This window comes from Aspergillus bombycis (genome assembly GCF_001792695.1).
Source record: "Aspergillus bombycis strain NRRL26010 chromosome Unknown contig00003, whole genome shotgun sequence".
Classification (NCBI taxonomy): Eukaryota; Fungi; Ascomycota; class Eurotiomycetes; order Eurotiales; family Aspergillaceae; genus Aspergillus; species Aspergillus bombycis.
In genome coordinates, this window is record NW_019170005.1 from 664,755 (window position 1) to 685,340 (window position 20,586).

The window sequence follows — 20,586 nt, forward strand, 5'->3', positions numbered from 1 at the left end:
ATGCGGTTCATATTGATAGCCGGGAAGGCTTTTTACTGTCAAAGCTTTTTCGAGCAGACTAGTGCCTCTGTGGTACCACACAACTACTCTTGTCAAGTGAGACGAAGCTTGGCCACATCGCGGTTGGAATTTTAATCTGAACTGCATATATGCAGCTACCGGCGTACTAGTACCGCCTGTCAGCTACTCGAGAAACTCTGATATGGAAAATCCCAGTGGACTCCTTGTCACTCATACAGGAGCACTGTCCTATGAATTAGAGTAATAAAAGTCTCTGGCTACCCATCTCATATTCTATGTGGCACGTGCTTGTTCTACTTCCCTTCGACTTGAATGTATCTATCAGTCAGTACGGACTTATTCTGGGCAACTCGTTACGCACTATGTTCTATAAGAGAAGTCTGCAATACTGCGAGCGTTTTCATATGCTAGCGAGATTAGCCCGAGTCAATATACTACAGGTTATAGAGTTCCGTAGAAGAATTTCTATCTTAAAAATGTTTGCGTTCGCTCCTGTACACTTCCGCCCATCGTACAGGAGATGTGACGATGCCGCCCTCCAACTCCCATTTTTCATAGTTGAACCTCCTCCAGGGGCGGTCGCCATCACCGGGGCCCAGCTTTCGCGCACCAACGCCGTACGACGCCGCTAAATACCCCTGTCGGATACAATCCGTCACACCAACGCCATTATACCAGCTTCCTGCAAGAGTAAGTCTGTTGTTCAGTTCGTGCCGTGTGGACCGGGACAGTTCGCGCATGCGAGACAGGTGTCCAACAGTGTATTGAGGGATGGCATTCCGCTGCAGCCGGCTGCTCGTTAGAGTGGGTGCGTCCGTAATACCCAGATGCCGGTGAAGCAACGCACGAGACATTGCAACGGCTGTGTCATGATCGGGATAATCGGATTCCTTCCAACCATCCCACCAATGGCCACCCATCATCACCGTGAGCTTAGTGCCGGGTGCAGTATCTTGACCGACGCTAGAATCCGATCCGAAGATAACCCCTAATGCCCTCTCAGGATTTTGCTCATACGGGATCGACCGCGGTATAAGATATCCAAAACCGTTGACCGGGAGGAGGTCTGGATTAGGGAAATACAAGTTGACAACCATGACTGTTACAGCATAATTGTGCTCTTGAAGATTCCGAATGGTACTTTGAGGGACTTTTTGGTCTTCCATGGTCGTTGTCGCGAGCTTGTTGGCAAGTTCGGGAGCTGGAATTGTAGCAATTACACGGTTGTGGCTTCGAGACCTGCCCTTTCCAGATCCAACCTACAAGGTGTACATGTTAGTAGACCGGCCAGTAACAATGAGTAGAAGGCTTTCCCGGTGGCTTACACTCAGGTCGTGAGTCGTCGGATTTTGAGTAATGGACTTAACGTCCGTATTCGTCAAAACGTCAACCTTTGTAGATTTGCTCAGAGCGTCGACCAGGGCGTCCGAGAGCTGGCTCAGACCGTCTTTCAACGTCAGAACGCTGGTCTTGTTGACAAGCGTCCGTAAGCTTTTCCAGTACATCCCAGGTTTCTCGTGTGCGACAGATTCCAGGGCTAACAGATCATCCATGGACATAATTTTGAGATCAGACATCAGAGAATTAATGTAGCCGCCAATAACTCGGCGGTCATCATTCTCAAGGTCCCGGAAGGTACCTAGCAGTGTCTGCGCGCTTAACCGACTTATGTCACCCGCATAGATACCATGGAATAAAGCTGAAACGAGGTTGTCTGCTACCTCTGGGCACAATCGGCGCGACACGAAGTCCGCAACGGATTCGTCCGAGTTGAATGACTTGTGGTCCGGAGGGGCCCGGACTGGCTCCAAGAGAGCGCTTGCAAGGAGGCCTTCGAAGACCGGCTCGCGTAGCATAGCATATAGTGGATTTGTAATGTTTTCGATCGGTCCGGCTTTGGGGTCCGGCGCGGGCATACGGACGAGGTGATCGGGATAGTAGATATAACGATTGCGCGCGGCAGGCGACGAGCTGCTTGTTACGAGGACGTCATCATATAGGCCGAGCTCGACGAGCTGTTATAGAGGGCAGAGCGGGTTAGCTCTTAATGTTCGTAGGATAGGACAATGCCTGGGCTACTACTGTACCAGATCGAGAAGGGGTAGACACGAGGGGACTGCGGTCCGCAAGGTCCGCGGGCCATACTCAAATACAACGTTTCCACCTTCGACCGGAATCTTTTCGGACCGTAGCCAACCCCCTACACGAGGAGCCTTCTCGTATAGGGTGATCTTGGAGCAATTGGGGTCCTGCGATAGCCGATACGCTGCTGTGAGACCGGTGATGCCACCGCCAATGACGGCGGCATCGTACGTTGAGGAGTATCTCTGGCCGATGCGGGCGAACGCCAATGGCGTGCGCACCCCCCTGAGTGCACGGCTAGGGACACATGGTAGTCTCATCTCCGCAATTAGAGAGAATGAAACGGCGAGTGAAGATCGAAGAGGAGCATGGTTGGAAAAACCAAAGGTAGGAAAAGGTGCTGCGTTACTCCATCAGGTGAGCTGCTCCAACAGGCGGCCGACGGCCGGCGGTGTAATGGGTTGGAAATTACATAAATTTCCCAGCCCTATTCCTACGTCCCGACCAGTATGGATGGTATGAATGGTTGACAGTCGTGGGAAACGAAGACAGCGCCATGCAATGGCGTCGAAGATTTCATAATTTGATATCCAGATCTATTTACAAAGCCAGTTTGATATTCTTTCTGCCAGTCCTATAGAAGATAAAATTCGAACAAACGCCCTTGCCACCAGTCACCCATCGTCCGCACGGAAAATAATACATGATATGATATTAAACCACATGGGGAATTTTAACTGAGAGATCATCAAAAGGAATCATAGAGATCGCTGCTCGAGTTATGTCGCAATCTCTTGGTTGGTTTGGGAAGGCTCTTCGGCGCCACCGGGCTTAATCAGTTCCTCTGCACCGTCCTCATCGGAAATGAATTTCCTCTCGCTCACATGCGGCTTCTCTTGTCCATCAGCAGTCCACACCTTGTCCGCGAACGCTCCTTTCTGGCCCTCGGCGTGTTTGTATGGGCACGAGGGGTTGAGACAAGGATTGAACTTGCAAGGCGTCTGGACGTGCGTGAATTTGCACCCTTCAGTCGAGCAATCTGCGCCATTCCGGCATAAGGGCATCGAAGGATGCTTGAAGTGGCAGTGGGGGTTCGCACAATGAGGGAAGAACTTGCACAGCTCCTCAGCTTGATGCGCTGACTTAACGGCGGGTGACGGATGGCGACCGGTACACTTCCTGTTCTTACAAGCGGCTCCATAAGAACATGGGTCAGACACATCGACGGGAGTGCCCTCGGGGGCAGCTGGTGACTGATGCGCAAACGGGCAATCTCTCCGGGTACACCGGAGGTTGAAGCGACATATCGAGTCCGTATTGCTTTCATCCTGCTCACCACCCTGGTCGGGCTTTGTGTCCATATCGGTATCGGCATTCTTGTCGTCTCGTTTGTTGAAGTGGCGGCGTCCCTGCTGGCGTTCCACGCGGTCAAACAAGGAGCGGCCCTGTTGCGGTCCGTTCTGTTGGAAAGCCGGGTTGATTGCGGGAGATACAAAGCCGGGCATAAACTGGGCCATCATCCTTGCCTGCTCTTCAAGTAGAGACATGAGATGCATCTGATCATGCGGGGTCATGTTCATCATATTGCCTGGGCCACCCGGCATTTGATTGGGTCCCATGCCCATACCACCCATCTGACGGCCGCCCGACATCCTTCCTCCGCCATGCTGATTGAAGCGACCCTTTGTATGGTCACGGCCATGAGAATTGATACGTCCACTACCGGGCTGGCCGCGGACGCGGTGTAACGCAGAATCGTTGCGGTCTAGTTGCCGGTTGATCTGGTTCAGCATCCTACCCCTCCCGCCTGGTCTGTTGTTGCGCATTGCTTTCGGTCCTGTGGGTCTATTGTTTTCTGTGTCAGCCCAAGTCACCGCCGCAGAGTCGAAGGGAGAAACCCACATCGTATCGTTTGCAGCTCCGGTGTCGCCCATGCTCATATCAGCATCCATAGTGCCATCTCCAGTCATCATCGCTTGGTTATTGGCGGAGTCTTGGTCGTTAAAGGATGGAATGGCCTGCGCAGGGTCGATTTCAATTGATGGTTGAATACCTCCGCCGTTGAGCTGTTGGTTGAGGAATTCGACCTGTTCGAAGAGCCATCGCGAAAAGTCCAGGGCCTGTGTATCACCTTCGCCGAGTCCGAGGAGATCATTGGAGAGTTCACCAGCAATCTGTTCTTGTGTCTTGCCGTTGACAAGCATGAGAATCACGTATTCGGTCAACGCTGAATCATCGCCGCCGTCGGAGCTCCATCCCATCTCTACCAGCTTCGGCTGGATGACATTACTCAAGGCCTCCGCAAGGGGAGTACCAACAGCAACTACCGTAGTCATGGCGTAGAATTTGCGCAGTCGAAGTCCGGCCCGAGGGAAAAGATAAGGAAGGGGAGTTGAAGAAGGCTGCCCGATCACTGGCACTCGCGCGTTGGAAAACCTGTTTAGAAAGACCTCCCTTGTCTTGCGTGGCAAACAGTCGGACGAAGACGAAGTAGTACGGCGTTGTTCCAAAAGGGGGAGATAACGAGGGTATAACAATGAGTTGGTTGTTTTTTTTTCACTTCATGACAACTTTGATGATGATGAAAGGTGCCAAGAGTCTCCAGCCACATCGTCACGTGTGACAGATGCGGGTGGCGGTCTTTTGTGCAAACAGCACAAACATCAGTATATCTGGATAGTACTACGGTTAGGACCTCGATACATTAGCATGAATCTCTCTACGAGATACGGTTTATTTTCTTCTAAATACATTCATGATGGTTTGTTCATTCTGTGCATCTTTTTACTCTATTGTGAATGTGTAAAGGCTATTCTTGGTGGTATTACAAGCTAAACTTGCAGCGTAGCTAAGGGTTCTGCCAGTCAACGGATCCACCAATTCCTGTCAATCAATTCACCTCACTGCTGGCTGTAGCAACACCGTAGAAGCTGTACTATATCAAATAAGTACCCGTGCTGCTTATTGAAAGTAGCAGAGTCGGGGGGGGTTACCACAATCCTCTTGGATAAATATCCTCCCTATTCTACTACAAAAGGTCTACTAGCCGTAAGATATATATTTCCCACAGAGAATGCAAATCGACACCATCCGGGGGCTATCACGCCATCAAACGGCCTTATTACACCGTCTTACCAGTGACTCATCCTGTAAAAGCGCAGATAAAATGTACTGATAATTATACTAGCGGTATTTATCCACAGACCCACACTCGAACGAGGTATGTAACTATACCTACACCATATCTCATGAGTCATCAAGAGATACAAACAACCACCCAGATCACGACCCAGAAGAAGCCCTAACATGTCACCATTGGCAACCATGTCCCAAAAAAGCCAAGATCAAGATCTAGCCACCATTCGAACATCAATATCCTCGAAAACATGGTTCGGGTTCGACCTCGACGACACGCTGCACGAGTTCCGCAAGGCATCTGCCCAAGCATCGTCAGCGGTCTTCACAGCGATCCATGAAGAACACCCGCATGTCAATATCGACGAGCTGAAGTCATCCTACCGGGACATACTTATCTCAACGACGGCGGGTGCATTCGCGGACGGGAGGACATCAACCGAATATCGCAGAGAACGGTTCTCGCTTCTTCTCCAGGCCCATGCATTGGAGGCGCAGACGGAGAGACTCGACCGTCTTCTGGAAGTCTACCAGAGTAGTCTACGGGCAGCTCTGACGCTGAAACCGGGGGCACTGCAGCTACTCCAACGGATTAAGCGTCTCGGGAAGAAGGTCATTGTGGTGACGGAGGGGCCGCAGGATGCGCAGCAGTGGACTGTGGAAGAACTTGGGCTGGCACGTTACGTTGATGTGCTTGTCACGACTAATGAGATCGGGCAGTCGAAGGTCGACGGGCTGTTTCCCGCGGTCTTGGACAGGCACGGCATTGTTGCGTCGGATATCGTGTATGTCGGGGATAATGAGAACCGGGATGTTGTCCCGGCCCGGGCTGCGGGTATTTTGGCTGTGCTGTATGATGAGAAGGGTGGTTTTCGCTTGGATGATTGTGCTGCACTTCAGGTTGACTCTCTAGGAAAGCTAGAGCATCTGTTGAGCTAGTGGGTTTTCAAATGAAGAGGGCTGAAAACGGGGTGTGTTGGTAGCCTGGCAGAGTCCTGGGGTACAAATCCAGTCACCTGCATTGGGTCATACGATGTAGTATATGAGAATGGAGTCTATAGAAGCGTCATGACCCGTCATTCAACCCGCGATGCAGGCGACTGAGCTATCATATCGACAGATCGTGGCATGCCAGTTAGACACCATTACGTACCAAAGTGCTTAATCCTCAAGAATTGTGGATCCCGGAAGGGTGGGGATGATCTCTTCCCAATGCGATGGAAGGTATGTGCTATGTGGGAATCCAGACTCGTCATATGTTGTGTGGACTCTGTGGAGTGACAAGGGTTCAAGCACGTTAAGTCAAGAAGTATTAGACATTTATTCAATAAGTATCCCTTGCTTGCCCCAGGTAGAATAGTATACACAACTAGTGCTTCTGTACAGCGTACACCTGCACAGAGAGAAAAAGAAAACAATTATCTCGACTCTGCACTTTGATCAATCCCCAGCCCCTTGCATGCTCAGATAGGGTTCTTCTCCGGAAACGGAGGACTACCCGGGATCCTCACATACCACTTCAGTTGCGGTCCACACCGAACGTTGCCGCAGCCCCTATGGGGTCACACCTTCATGCTCAGGTGGGAGGTAAAATGGCTAACGTTTGAGATACCGCACATTTGAGCGCTTCCAAATCAACGCGACAGACAGCAACTGAGCCACGGAGAATCCTCCCGCAAGTCTCACCTGGGCACTATAGGCAGCCGAGTAAGCCTCCCGGACCTGAAGTTGAATAGAGGGGGAAAACATTCCAATAGTATCACTAGAGGCGAGCAGGAGGTCGAGTTGGTCAGGATTGAGGGTCCCCGACAGTCGATTCTTGAGATAGTCGTGTAGAATGGTAGTAGCTGCTGAAACGCCCAGGACACCACCCAGCATTCGAAGCTGGAGCCCGGTGCTCAAAGCGATTGATTGATCTTTGCCGTCGACCACAAGGGGCGCCATCATGTAGAATGCCGCTACAGTGGTACCTGTCCCGAGTCCAGCGAGGACAAGATATCCGTACTGTGCAGCTGAGGTCTCCGTCGAGAAAGGAGTTTCGGAAAATAAGAAGAGACCAACCACCTGGAGGACTACACCGCCGAGTGCAATGTAGCAGAATGGTATCCTAAGGCGCCCGGCTAGAACAGAGCAGGACATTATCCCAACTGGGGTGGTTAACGCGTAGGATAGAAACCGGACTCCGGCGGCGATCGGGGAACAACCATCGACGATCTGAAATCGCTGAGGGATCATGATGATACTGACAGTCAGTGGGAGGCCAGTTGTAAAGAATCCCCTGTTATTCTGATAAGTATACGTCTGAGGAAGAGTCATTTGCATGGACGAAGGATCGCTTACAGGGCAGTGCCCAGGAAGATCCGGTTGCTCGCCAGTCTCCAGGGAAACATTGCGTAAATGTTCAGGCCCTTCTTACCGATAAACCACTCCCACAAGAGGAATATGATCCAGAAGACTCCTGAGATCACTAGGAAACTGATTACAAGGCCAGACGACCATGGGTACTCAAAGTTACCTTCTTGCAGAGCTGCGATAGCAAATGAGGACGCAGCCAACAGGGAAAGAGCGCCGAGGATGTCTGCCCGTTGCAAGAAAGTCTTTATCTTCAGCCCAACTTTCTTGTATGTAGGTGAAGCTGCTTCAGCAGACGAAGCATTGGGGAAATTGGCTGGAAGCACGACAAGCAATAGTACCCAGGAAAAGGCCCCGGCTGGAACACTGTGGCTGTCATCAGAACCAGTGAATGATGGTAGAAATGAGGCGACCGTACTTGCACAAGAAAGCCCAGCGCCAATTGCCCTTGTCGGCAACAGCGCCTCCAATCAAAGGGCCAAGGACAAGCCCAAGGGACAAGATACCGCCGGCGACAGAGCTTATGGTGTCATACTGTCGGTAGGGGACTATACGGACAAAGGAATACAGCGTGAGAGAGTATACACCGGCGCCGCCTACCCCTTGAAGTGCCCGGCAAATGATTCTTGCATATATACGATCAGCTTATCTTCATCTCGGCCCAGAGTAGAAAAGGAAGCATATCGAACGCACAGCTGACTGAGACTTTGTGCTCCACCGCAGCCGCCGGAGAATGCCGTGAACATGAAGAGAGCAGTGAGCAGACTTGTTTTCATCCGCCAGATATCGCCGGCTTTCGACCAGATCATAAGGAATCCTAAAGCGAAGAAGGTTAGTCAAAGAGCATTCTCTGAATGGTTGACCGCGTCGAGTTACCACTATAGGTAAGCAAGTAGGACGTGATGACCCAGCTGCTTCGACCAAAATCGTCGAAATCATTGGTGATGGTAACCAAGGATGTGCTCACAATAGTCACTTCGATGCCAGTAAGGAAGAGAGCCAGGCCAAGCCTGCGATGAATCAACACATAAGGATATTAGCAAATATACAGCTCTTTCGCACAGATTTTCTCATACCCAAAGGCCCCGAGGTATAAGGAGAATCCATGTAAAGCTCCTTCCCATTCGATAGGGTCGTCGCTGATGGTCCCATGGGCAGCCTCGAGAGTCTGTTTTTCAGACATGACTATCTGGGTAGATAGTACGCGTAAGATGCTACAGGATGCTTGTTTTTATTCAGGCTCCGCTACCTGTGTACGGTGTAGGGCACCTAAACACGGGGCTGCAAGGCTGACACATAGGGCCTCCAAAGCATGCAGAATGCAATAGAAGGAGCTATTAGGCTGGCCGGTCGCCTTACAGGGGAGTGAGACAGTACTTTGGTTCTGTAACTACGCGTTCATACCGTTTCATTGGTTTATAGTTTGCTAAATAGGTGTCACACAGCCACTTTCCTGCAAGGGGACTTCAACGATCTCGCGTTCATTTGCCCTCAACTTGACAGATGGCCCGATTGATCACCTTCGCTATGGATACTGTGTTCTCCACGGAATCAGGAATTTCGTGGCCGTTTGCATGCACGAAAACGGATCTTTTTTGGGGATCACAAAATTCCACAGCTCGCCTTGCGTCCGCAGCGTGTGGGTCCGCCGATCCCCAGATATGGGCAGTAGGCATGTCAAGCACTCTGCTCATTTGGGCGGGATTCAAATATGCGATATGGTCACGAGCCAATGCATCGAGATCGTATGGCTGGCTGGCACTCGAGAAAAAGACGGCCACTTTGAACGGCGCACCATGGGATCTAACTCCCTGCTTAGTCTGATCCCAGTTCACCAACCACGACAGTGCTATGGTCGCTCCCAAGCTGAACCCAATGATCCCGTCGAAAGGGCCCTCCTCCTTGATGTACCTATCAAGGTCGCGAGCAGCCTGTTGGCATGATTGCGGCTCTTTAGGGTCACAAAAAGTGAATGTTGCTTCGTCTGTTTCGGTGGCTTGTGGAATGGCTGCTCTACTGTCAGAATGGACTACATGAGGTAGAAAAGGTCACCTTACATGACTCCCAGGGCACTCCTCCTTCGACAAAATCATAAGTATGTTGGTTGCCAAGCTCGTATCGAATTGCCGCTGGACATGCAGTCAGCCTATCAGATTTGGGATTTATGCAACTAATGGTATTTATTTCATTACCTGTTTGCTGTTCAAAGGTCTAAGACGGACCATGGTATTAGTAAGTCTTCTCAAAGCCCAGGGGAGTTCAAAATAACGGTGCTTGCCTGGGAATTGCTTCCAATGCCATGTAGACTAGAGAGGGTTAGCCCATCCAACCGTGAGTGAACAGGTTGATGAAATGTACCAGAGAAACCTCATTTCGACGGGATTTCAATCGGAAAAGGTCGGAATATAGTTCTAACGAGCATGAAATGTGGAAAATGTAAACTTGAGCACTCTGTCGAACGGGGGTTCCAAGGGATTTCATCTCGGGGCTGGCGGAAATTAAATAAACCACATCTTTTTTGATTTGTTTTTACAACCAGATACGAGCACACCCATGCGTGAGATTTATTCTGGAACATACATTGGAGGGTACAGGGGATGTTACCACGGGATCAAGTGCATCTGTGATTTTATGATGGTTTACCAGAAACCGTGCAGCCCTAGCGCGTGGCGGGACGTCCATATCTTTTGCAAGGTTTCCTCATAGGAGATGCCAGGGGGAGGCCCTAAGTGAGAGGTCCTGGATCAGCCAATGATTCAATGCCAAGTAGGCGTTGTGATGAGGAAAGAGCGGTGCGAGATTCTCAAAAGATACTGCTTGACGATCTCCAGTGGAGCTGCATTGATGCTTGCCTCCTTGAAGAAACTGTATGCTACGTACAGGTCATCAGCGTGACGAGTGCTATGCAGCTTGCATAAACAAGCTGCAGAATGTTTGTCGCTCTATCTTGTAGCGAAAGCCACGAATCCCCAGTATCGAGGTTGGGAAACATTCAGGCCTTCCACGACGCAGGAGCCCTAGGAGTAGCCCAATGACAAGGTCCGGATGTTCTCGCTGTATGTGACTTATCGAAATGTCCCAGCAAGTGACGTGGCGAGGCATTATTGGGTCCCTGAGCTTAAATGCCAAAATTTGCAACTATGGTGAGAGTCAGGCAATTGGATGTAATTCCCTCGAAAGCACAGGGTTATAAGGTTGTATATTATCCACGGAGTGTAGACATTGACAGAGGAAGCCTGATATTCACCCAACATCTGCTTATACCCAGATTCACTGCTTGCGTATCGACTTGTCTTGTATGTCAATGATGTCGACAAGTTCAGAGCAGGGTTTGCCGCCACTGGCAATTGTGGGCATATCACTCAAGTTTCCCGGAGACGCTGTGACACCAGATGACTTTTGGAAGATGCTTCTGGAGGGGAGAGCCACCGCGAGCGAGTTCCCCCCAGACCGGCTGAATATCAATGCTCACTATCATCCGGACCGTGACCGTCTGGACCGTCTCTCTCTACGGGGAGGAAATTTTATGAAAGGAGACCTGGGTGCTTTCGATGCTGGATTCTTTACAATAAACGCCACCGAGGCTGAAGCAATGGATCCGCAACAGCGGCTGATTCTCGAGGCATCTTACCGCGCGCTTGAGAATGCTGGAATTACCATGGCTGAAGCGTCTGGGTCTAAGACCTGTGTTTTTACAGGAAGCTTTTCCCATGATTACCACACGCTGCAAGTAAAAGACCCTATGAGATTACCGAAATGGCATGCTACTGGGACGTCTATGAATATGTTGTCAAATCGTGTCAGTTGGTTCTTCAACCTGCAAGGCCCAGGTGCTACTGTGGACACTGCGTGTTCCAGTAGTTTGATGGCGATTGACTTGGCCTGTCAATCTATCTGGAGCGGTCATTCATCGATGGTAAGAATGGTTGAATGATCCTGGCGTGATAAAGTGTCCGCTAACCTATGGAAAGGGATTGGCCATTGGCAGTAATACCATCTTGGCAGTGGAAATGAGTCTCTGCCTTGATAATCTAGGGTTGCTCTCGAAGGACAGTCGTTCATATAGCTTTGATCAACGGGGGAACGGCTATGCACGAGGTGAAGGTGTTGGCGTGCTAGTGATCCGACCGCTGGAGGAGGCCATCCGTAACGGAGACACTATAAGAGCTGTTATCCGATCCTCTGCCTCGAACCAGGATGGGCGTACGCCCGGGATTATGCAGCCTAGTGGGACTATGCAAGAGAAACTGATCCGCGATACCTATGAGAGGGGAGGGCTTAGCTTGGCAACAACCCGATACTTTGAGGCCCACGGAACTGGTAAGCGGCATTAGTGTAACTAACCACTGTGGGTGCATAGGAGGAGGTTGACTTTACATTCATTCTAGGAACGGTGGTGGGAGATCCAATTGAAGCCCGTGCAATTGGAGGAATCTTCCGTCAGTATCGCTCAGCTGATGACCCGCTGTACATGTAAGCACTGCACTTGGAACTCAATCTCGGGACTCGATGCTGAGTCAAATCACAGCGGATCCGTCAAGTCCTCTGTTGGCCATCTGGAGGGTGCCAGCGGCGTGGCTGGGGTGATCAAGGTCGTTCTTGCCTTAGAAAAGGGAATTATCCCACCCAATGCAGGCCTCGAGACGCTGAACCACCGAATTGACGATGAATTTCTACATATAAAGGTCTGTTTCTGGCACCTCTCATGGCTGGTTATTCCTAGGTTAACGACCGTAGGCCCCTCAAGAACCGGTGTCCTGGCCGGTCGATGGCCTGCGAAGGGCGTCGGTAAGCTCCTTTGGCTTTGGTGGTTCAAATACCCACATTGTGCTCGATGATGCCTTGAACTATCTCCAGATGAACGGCCTACAGGGCAACCACAATACCACCGCTCCATTGAGAACCATGTGCGTAGAGTCTGATCACACAGATGGGACTCCAGACGACACACTTGACGAAGCAAAATTGCTTGTCTGGTCAGCTGCCGATGAGAATGGAATTTCCCGCATCCAGGACAAGTGGCGATCGTTCTTCTCCTCGCTTCAGGTTTCAAACAAGGAAAAGAAAGCCTACTTGAATAACTTGGCATACACGCTGGCCCATAGGAGAAGTCACCATCTATGGCGGACCTTTGCAACTGTGAGATGCTCCGATGACTGGTCAGCTATCGTGGATAAGTTTGCTCGCCCGTGTCGGTCAATTTCTACGCCCAATATGGGGTTTGTATTCACTGGGGTAAGCTAGTTTACAACAGTCTCATGCACAATAGCTGACACCCTGCGCAGCAAGGAGCACAATGGTACGCTATGGGTCGCGAGCTGATAAGCGGATATTCCGTTTTCCGCGAGAGTGTCCAAGCTGCCAATCGGTATCTACAGACCTTGGGCTGCCAATGGGATCTTTTAGGTACGTACTGCACCACGCGGTGTTACTGATAATGAGAGTGGGGGGTGTATCTTGAACTGATTCAGTTCCTAGAGGAGCTTCAAAAGCCGGAGGAATCATCGAATGTGAACAAGACAGAATACAGCCAGCCGCTTTGTACTGCGCTTCAAGTTGGCTTGGTTGACCTTCTCGCTCACTTCAAGATCTTCCCCAAGGTTGTAATCGGCCACTCGGCTGGGGAGATTGCAGCTGCGTATGTCCTTCAATTGACTCTTGATAGTTCATCCTCATGATCTAACTGTATACAGATACTGTGCTTCTGCTATAGATAGGCATTCTGCTTGGAAGATCGCCTTTTATCGTGGAAAATGGAGCAGCCAGCTGGAAAAGTCCAGCTATGTCAAAGGGTCAATGCTAGCGGTGGCCTTATCCCCAAAGGATGTTGAGCCATACTTGAAGAAAGTAGCTGGCGAATGCGAGATCTTGAGATTAACTGTGGCCTGTATCAACAGTCCTACAAGTGTGACGATCTCCGGCGAAGAGGGGCAAATCGATATGCTCAAGTCAACACTCAGTGTAGAGAATATCTTCTGTCGAAAGTTGAAGGTCAAGGTCGCCTATCACTCCTTCCAAATGCATGAAATCGCTGCACAATATCAGAGCGCCATGGGACAGTTGGAGAAGGGTCCCGAGCACCAGGCTCCCATTGAAATGGTGTCCTCTGTCACGGGTGCATGGGTCAAACCGGAAGACCTAAGGGAGCCGAGTTACTGGGTACAAAATATGGTCTCCCCGGTGAAGTTCTCTGATGCTTTGCTCATTCTCTGCTCTAAGACGGAGACACCTAAACGGAAGCTTGATCTAAGTCACCGGCGGGCGTTGCCAATCCATCACTTGGTTGAGCTGGGCCCCCATTCCGCACTGCAAGCACCTATCAAGGAGAATTTGAACAGCGCAAGTCGGCAGTCAGTGGGGTATTATTCCCTTCTGGTGAGGGGGGTACCAGCTATTGACACTGTCATGGCCGTCGCTGGTTATTTGCATGCAGCTGGCTACTCAATCGACCTGGGCGCTGTGAACAATCTCGACAATATCGAAGAAAAGGGCCTGCTCAAATCATTGCCAGATCTCCCAGAGTATCCGTTCAACCATAACAAGATTTACTGGCACGAGAGCCAAATGAGCAAAAATCACAGACTAGCCAAGATTGCCAGAAATGACCTCCTGGGCTCGCCGGATCTCAACTGGAACCCCCTTGAGCCGCGATGGAGAAACATTATCAAGCTGTCCGAGATGCCCTGGGTTCGAGACCACCAAGTGAGTTTTCCTTGGTGTTCGATACTCCCCCATCCCTAAGCAGTATAGAATAGATATGCTGACAAGGTTCTTTTGATTTGGTAGGTCAATGGTACGATACTCTACCCGGCAGCGGGAATGGTCGTCATGGCCGTTGAGGCAGCCAAGCAGTTAGCCATTGCTGGTCGACAGATCTCAAGTTTCAATATCAAAGACGTGACTCTTCATGCCGCGATCCCAATCCAGGAGCAGAACGATGTGGAAACAGCCTTCCATATGCGTCCGATTAAGGAGCTAATGTCTGCAGCATCCCATTGGTATGAGTTTGCGCTCTACATGAATACAGATTCATCCTGGGTGTCAAACTGTACGGGCACTATTCAGGTTGCATATTATCCGGAAAAGCCAGACCCCGTAGACGGTGGCCATCTCGAGCGGGATCTAGCCAGCCAACAGATTAACGCGTATCTGAAAGCTAGCCAAGAATGTACCTCCCCCGCTGAAGTACAAGCCCTATATTCTCACCTGAAAGCCTGTGGTTATGAGTATGGTGCAGCTTTCCAACGGATTGCTGCCTTGAGTGCCAACCCAATGGACTGCACCTGCGTTACTGGTGAGGTGAGCAACAGGCCATCCACCTCAGATGAGACAATCCACCCCACAGTGTTAGATGCGCTATTCCAAACGTCACTTTGGCCGATGACGGGGTGTGGTGCCGAGGTCATCTCGACGGCCGTGCCAACACGCATTAAGAACATAGCAGTGTCCGTCGATGGCCTCAACACTATAAACCCGGATAATTTCAAAGTCCATACAAGGGTAGAAGCACCCGGCCACTCAGACATATCCGCGGCCATCACTGCTTTTGACAATCAACTAGGGAAAGCGGTGGTCGTCGTGGACGGGCTCAGATGCACTGCGGTTAGTGAGCTTGCTACAGCAGAAACACACAGCTCTACAGATGACCAGCTCTGCCATCGGGTGGAATGGAAACCAGACATCAGGCTGCTGCAAAACGATGACATTGGCCAGATCTGTCGACAAACCAGCGTGAACACTTCAACACTTGAAGATTTCTACATCGAAGTGGACTTCCTCTTGCTTGCCCGTCTTTTGGAAGCTCTCGAAGTTCTGGCTGAAAGGAATCTAACACCTAGCAAGCCACACTTTAAGAAGTACCTCGAATGGGCAGCTACCCAGAAGAGACTGTTCAGCGATGGCCAACTCTTGTTCTCCTTAGAACCATGGAAAAGCCGTTTCCACGATATAGAATATATTCAGGCCCTAGATACACGGCTTTATGAGAGTAACCCGCAGGGGAAATTTCTCGTGAGCTTCTCTAGAAACTTTACAAAGCTTCTGTGTGAGGAGCTAGACCCGCTAGAATTTATTTTTACCGGTGGTCTCATTGACGATCATTACTTTGATTCAGTAAGTCCGGCCCTTTGCATCTGCCGAATTCGAGATTAACATGAGAGATCCCAGATCGACCGGTCAAATAGCTCCAGTCGAATCACAGCTTATCTCGAGCTATTAGTGCACGCGAATCCGCAAATGAGAATCCTTGAGATTGGAGCTGGAACGGGGTCTGCTACGCGAATTTTCTTACGCACGTTGGGACGTGGACAGGATGATTCGAAACCCTCTAGATATGCTCACTGGGTATACACTGACATCTCGCGCTCGTTCTTCGGCGATGCAGCGGTCCAATTTGCTGCGGAGGGCGATCGAATGAGCTTCACGACTCTTGATATCGAGCATGATCCTGAGCAACAGGGCTTCGAGTGCGGCACGTATGACATGGTTGTCGCTTCATTGGTATGCCCCATTATGACGCTTTGAAGTTGCTCGATCTGAGTACACCCACTAACATACGGATTACAGGTGATTCATGCCACCTCAGACTTAACCAAGACTTTGACCCATGTGCGAAAGCTTCTCAAACCGTAAGTGAACAGGAAAGCGGCTCCCCATCGAAAAGCATACAGTTTACCAATGACCCGAAACAGCGGCGGAAAACTGATTATGAACGAAATGACCAACCCGGAGCGTTCTGCATATGTATTTGGGCTTCTTGAGGGCTGGTGGTTGGGTAAGCATCGTACCTTGTCTGATAGCAAGGAACGTTGGTAGAGACGCTGACAGGCAAAGGTTGCGAATCCTATCGTTCGCTGGGCCCTTGTATAGATGAACGACACTGGCATAAGCTTCTATTGCAGACCGGATTCTCAGGTTGTGACCTTGTCTTTCCTGACGTCGAGAAATCCACTTGCCAAGAGAATGCTTTTATCATTGCCACTGCTACTCAAAGCGCTCGAGAGACTGCCCGAGGCCCTCGGATTCAAATTGTCCATGACCCGATTGATAGCGTTCAGGCTAAACTTGCACGGCTACTTGAAGAGGGATGTCGAGACCTGACAGGTTCAACAGTCGAATGTGTCGCATTTGAGGAAACGGGGTCCTCCAATGATCTATTAAGAGTCTTCTTGCTTGAATATAGCAAGCCAGTACTGTATGATATGAAGCAGGAAGTGTACACAAGACTCCAGACTCTTCTCCTCTCTACCGAAACCACTCTCTGGGTCACTGGAGGAGGAGGAAAGGACTTGACAAGACCAGATCTGCACCTCATTGACGGTCTATTCAGAGTGCTGTCTGAAGAGGATGGAGGCCGAAATCGTTACATTCTTTCTCTTGAACAGCAACAAACGGAAGGACACCCTCACCACCAACTAGTGCTCGATCTGATATCGCACATTCTTTCCCCAGTCTCTCCAGTTATTGACTCTGAGTATACTGAGCATCAAGGCGTATTGCAAGTTAGGCGCATGGTTAGCCATCTGCCCCTGAACAGCGCTGTCTCAATCCAGACAAATCCACAACAAGCCATCATGAGACCATTGGGCTGTGGGACAGAATTGCGCCTTGATGCTTCATCCTCCAGCATGGCGAACGGTTTTCGGTTCATCGAAGCCGGATGGAGTGGTCGGTCTCTTGCTGCCAACGAAGTGGAGCTCGAGGTCAGCTACGTGGGCGTCAACTTCCGCGATATTCTTATTGCCTTGGGTCAGCTTAATGTCGGGGGCATCGGCCTCGAGTGTAGCGGCACCATTACGCGCGTAGGTACATCCTGTCATAAGTTCAAAACTGGAGATACTGTCGTTGGTTTTCTGCGCGACTGTTACTCGACACATATCCGGTTTCTCGAGACGGATCCTGTTGTCCATGTCCCCCAGGGGATTTCCCTGACTGCTGCGGCTTCTATCCCAGCCAACTTCATTACGGCATATATGGGACTGAAGGAGCTCGCGCGAATTCAGCCTGGTGAATCCGTCCTAGTCCATTCTGGAGCTGGCGGTACGGGCCAAGCAGCGATCCAGATCGCGAAACACTTCGGAGCCCATGTCTATACTACCGTAGGCTCTGAAAGCAAAAAGGCATTTCTAATGGAAAGATATGGAATCCCCGAGTCCCATATTTACTCGAGCAGATCCACGCTTTTCTCGAAGGCGATTCTCCAACAAACCGCAGGGAAGGGGATTGATATCATCTTGAACTCCCTCTCGGGTGAAAGCCTCATCAAGTCATGGGAGTGCATTGCCCCGTACGGTAGATTCATTGAAATTGGCAAGAGGGACATTCTCTCGAACACCAAGCTTCCAATGATCCAATTTGCAAAGAATACAACATTTATCTCTCTCGATCTAGGGTCTTTAGCAAAGGACCGCCCAGCCGCGTGTGTGTCTGCGCTATCAGAGATCTTGGCTTTGGTCGTGGAGGGAAAGCTACAACCCCCAAGTCCAATCGCTACATACGGTGTTGGTGAGATGGAGAAAGCGTTTCGACAAATGCAGGGTGGGAAGCATCACGGTAAGTTGGTTATTGAGATGCGCCGAGATGACCCAGTCATGGTAAGCCACGAAGCTATCCAGTTCCTCCATCCTTTTCACCAAGCTCGTGTCTGCTAACCTGGAAAACAGACCATGCTAAAGCCCAAACCAAACGCTTTCTTTGACCCCAATGCCACATACGTTATTTCCGGTGGACTAGGTGGCCTTGGTCAGAATGCTGTTCACTGGCTTGTTTCTCGTGGGGCGCGAAACCTTCTCCTACTGTCGCGATCCGGTGCAGACAGCAACCCCGAGGGACGTAAGCTACTTGATCAGTTACACGGCCACGGCGTGAAAGCCCTGGCTCCGGCATGCGATGTGAGCGATGCACAGTCGCTCCGCAAAGCGCTGGACGCCTGTCAATTACAGATGATGCCCCCGATCAAAGGCTGTATCCAGGGTGCAATGGTGCTGCATGTAAGTGTAGCCTGCGCTCCAAGAAGGTCTTCTGTATCCTAACCTTGCCATAGGATGTTTTATACGAAGACATGCCATACACCGGCTGGCAAACCGCAGTCAATCCCAAGGTACAGGGGTCATGGAATCTCCACGAGCTCCTGCCCCAGGGGATGGACTTCTTCATTTTGCTGTCGTCAATCAACGGGCTGATCGGCTCCAGAGGACAGGCCAACTATGGCGCCGGCAACACCTTCCAAGACGCACTTGCCCACTACCGGGTCAGTATCGGCGAGCGCGCCACGTCCCTCGATCTGGGCCTCTTCACCTTTGCTGGGGCGGTTGCCAAGGATCCCAAACTGAGGGAGATGATGCAGAACAACTCGGTCTTAGAGCCAGTCACCGAGGCGCAGTTCCACGCTTTGCTCGACTCGTATTGCAATCCTGCCGTTGCCCGGGATCTCGGGCTGAGTTGCCAGACAGCGATCGGTATCCACCCGGTCGTGATGGAGAGGGGTGCCGCACGGGCGTACTGGCTTGAGAAACCGGCATTCGGGCTCTTACAGCTTGACCAAACATCGCAGGGCGACCAACAGGGCCAGGCGCGCGGAGTGGATATCGCTGCTGCATTGCAGAGTGCCGCATCGTTGGCGGAGGCAACCACATTGACTGCGGAGGCCCTCACCCTGAAGCTTTGTCGGGTGCTCTCGCTTTCCGAAAGTGATCTCGATGGGAACAAACCTTTGCATGAATATGGTGTGGATTCGCTCGTTGCAGTGGAACTTCGAAGCTGGTTCTCGAAAGAGATGCAGGCCGATGTTGCTGTGTTCGATATCATGGGGCGCGCCACGGTCTATTCTCTCGCGCAGCTGGCAGCCGGTCGAAGCAAGCTGGAAAAGGGATGGACTGCGTGAGGTGAGGGAAACTATCTAGAAATTTATCCTGCAATGGTAGTCCTGGTTGAGTCTACGTAGTTTCTTTTCCATTTCGACACTCGAGGGATTCTGCGCGAACTAAGTCCACTTAAGTCATTATGTATTGGATAGTCGGGGCGATATAGTGGGTATTAACTACTTTGATTTGATACATAGTACAATCGATTTATGTCAGAAACATAACCAGGTTTGCTGCCCGACCCTGTGCAGCCTCAAAGGAGCGTGATATGCCTCCATCCTCGTTCTAACATAGAAAGATCCCCGACAACCTAATGACCATCTCTAGAAAAGCCCATCATATCCAACAATAGGTACAGAGTAATACACAGCATTTTTCTCACTCGTCTGTACAATGTACATACATACATACATACATACATACAGCAAATCAACCCGCCAGCAGACCCTTAATGCACGGTGATGTCATCCCCAAGATCGACATGAACAAGTGAGGCTTGGGCTCCAGTCTTAGTCACCGTGGAGAAAACCAGGAAACAGGGACATTTCTCTAGGCAAACCTGACGTGGCCGCTACTTGTACCAATCAATTGGAGTGATTGCGTGCTGTCTATGTCGTTGCCTCTTATCTGGTGTCTACTACACAGTATGTCCACTGTCCACTGTCCAACTTTGGGGGGATTTGCTGGCGGGGTTTTCTAGGCAACCAATGTTGGGGCGAAAAACAAAAAGGAAAATGGATTCAGTAGGTATCGTGGTATACTGGGGATTTAGGGGCCAAGTTAGTATGGTATACTATGGATGTTGGGAGTCATTATCGTGGTAGAGGAAGGAAGTTGGGAGTCAATGTCGGCCTGATATTGGGGGGGGGGGGGGATTCGGTTAGGGCTTGAGTCTGGACCACGCCCGACAGGAGGGGCAGACTGCAGTTGATCGTTCCACCGGTTCACATACTGTGTGTGCTGTTATCTTCATAGTTTGAAATTCTTTTTTATTTCATATTTTGACAGTCGTAGTTAGTTAGTTATCTGGAATATATATATATATATTATGTAAACAAACAGGGAAACAGAAACAGAAATCCGCCCAAAACAAATGCCAAGTAAGAATAGTAACAATTAAATCTATCATAGCCCA

The 20,586-nt window shown here is 50.5% G+C and overlaps 6 protein-coding genes across 6 annotated transcripts; 2 read left to right on the top strand and 4 right to left on the bottom strand.

Annotated features, from left to right (window-relative positions):
- Positions 1-491: 491 nt before the first annotated feature.
- Positions 492-2,423, bottom strand: hem14 (oxygen-dependent protoporphyrinogen oxidase; the record flags this gene model as incomplete). The annotated part of the gene is made up of 3 exons (XM_022528150.1): positions 492-1,280; positions 1,347-2,036; positions 2,109-2,423. The coding sequence occupies 3 exons, from the start codon at positions 2,421-2,423 to the stop codon at positions 492-494; spliced, it is 1,794 nt and encodes a 597-aa protein (XP_022394071.1).
- Positions 2,424-2,882: 459 nt separating this feature from the next.
- Positions 2,883-4,439, bottom strand: ABOM_001021 (mRNA-binding protein NAB2; the record flags this gene model as incomplete). Its single annotated transcript, XM_022528151.1, has 1 exon — positions 2,883-4,439. One exon carries the CDS (start codon positions 4,437-4,439, stop codon positions 2,883-2,885), a length of 1,557 nt encoding a protein of 518 aa, XP_022394072.1.
- A 988-nt stretch (positions 4,440-5,427) lies between these two features.
- On the top strand, positions 5,428-6,177 carry ABOM_001022 (HAD family hydrolase; the record flags this gene model as incomplete). Its single annotated transcript, XM_022528152.1, has 1 exon — positions 5,428-6,177. One exon carries the CDS (start codon positions 5,428-5,430, stop codon positions 6,175-6,177), a length of 750 nt encoding a protein of 249 aa, XP_022394190.1.
- A 657-nt stretch (positions 6,178-6,834) lies between these two features.
- ABOM_001023 (uncharacterized protein) lies at positions 6,835-8,773 on the bottom strand (the record flags this gene model as incomplete). The annotated part of the gene is made up of 6 exons (XM_022528153.1): positions 6,835-7,516; positions 7,579-7,956; positions 8,009-8,215; positions 8,284-8,407; positions 8,467-8,600; positions 8,667-8,773. The coding sequence occupies 6 exons, from the start codon at positions 8,771-8,773 to the stop codon at positions 6,835-6,837; spliced, it is 1,632 nt and encodes a 543-aa protein (XP_022394191.1).
- A 298-nt stretch (positions 8,774-9,071) lies between these two features.
- ABOM_001024 (uncharacterized protein) lies at positions 9,072-9,962 on the bottom strand (the record flags this gene model as incomplete). The annotated part of the gene is made up of 5 exons (XM_022528154.1): positions 9,072-9,598; positions 9,648-9,719; positions 9,783-9,801; positions 9,860-9,896; positions 9,949-9,962. 5 exons carry the CDS (start codon positions 9,960-9,962, stop codon positions 9,072-9,074), a joined length of 669 nt encoding a protein of 222 aa, XP_022394188.1.
- Positions 9,963-10,819: 857 nt separating this feature from the next.
- ABOM_001025 (type I polyketide synthase) lies at positions 10,820-19,471 on the top strand (the record flags this gene model as incomplete). The annotated part of the gene is made up of 15 exons (XM_022528155.1): positions 10,820-11,506; positions 11,562-11,910; positions 11,979-12,063; positions 12,119-12,275; positions 12,328-12,825; positions 12,876-12,996; positions 13,069-13,228; positions 13,284-14,292; positions 14,377-15,702; positions 15,757-16,089; positions 16,156-16,217; positions 16,281-16,363; positions 16,423-18,182; positions 18,252-18,578; positions 18,632-19,471. Coding segments are annotated over 15 exons (7,797 nt in total), but the record flags the coding sequence as incomplete, so codon positions are not given.
- Between the last annotated feature and the right edge of the window lie 1,115 nt (positions 19,472-20,586).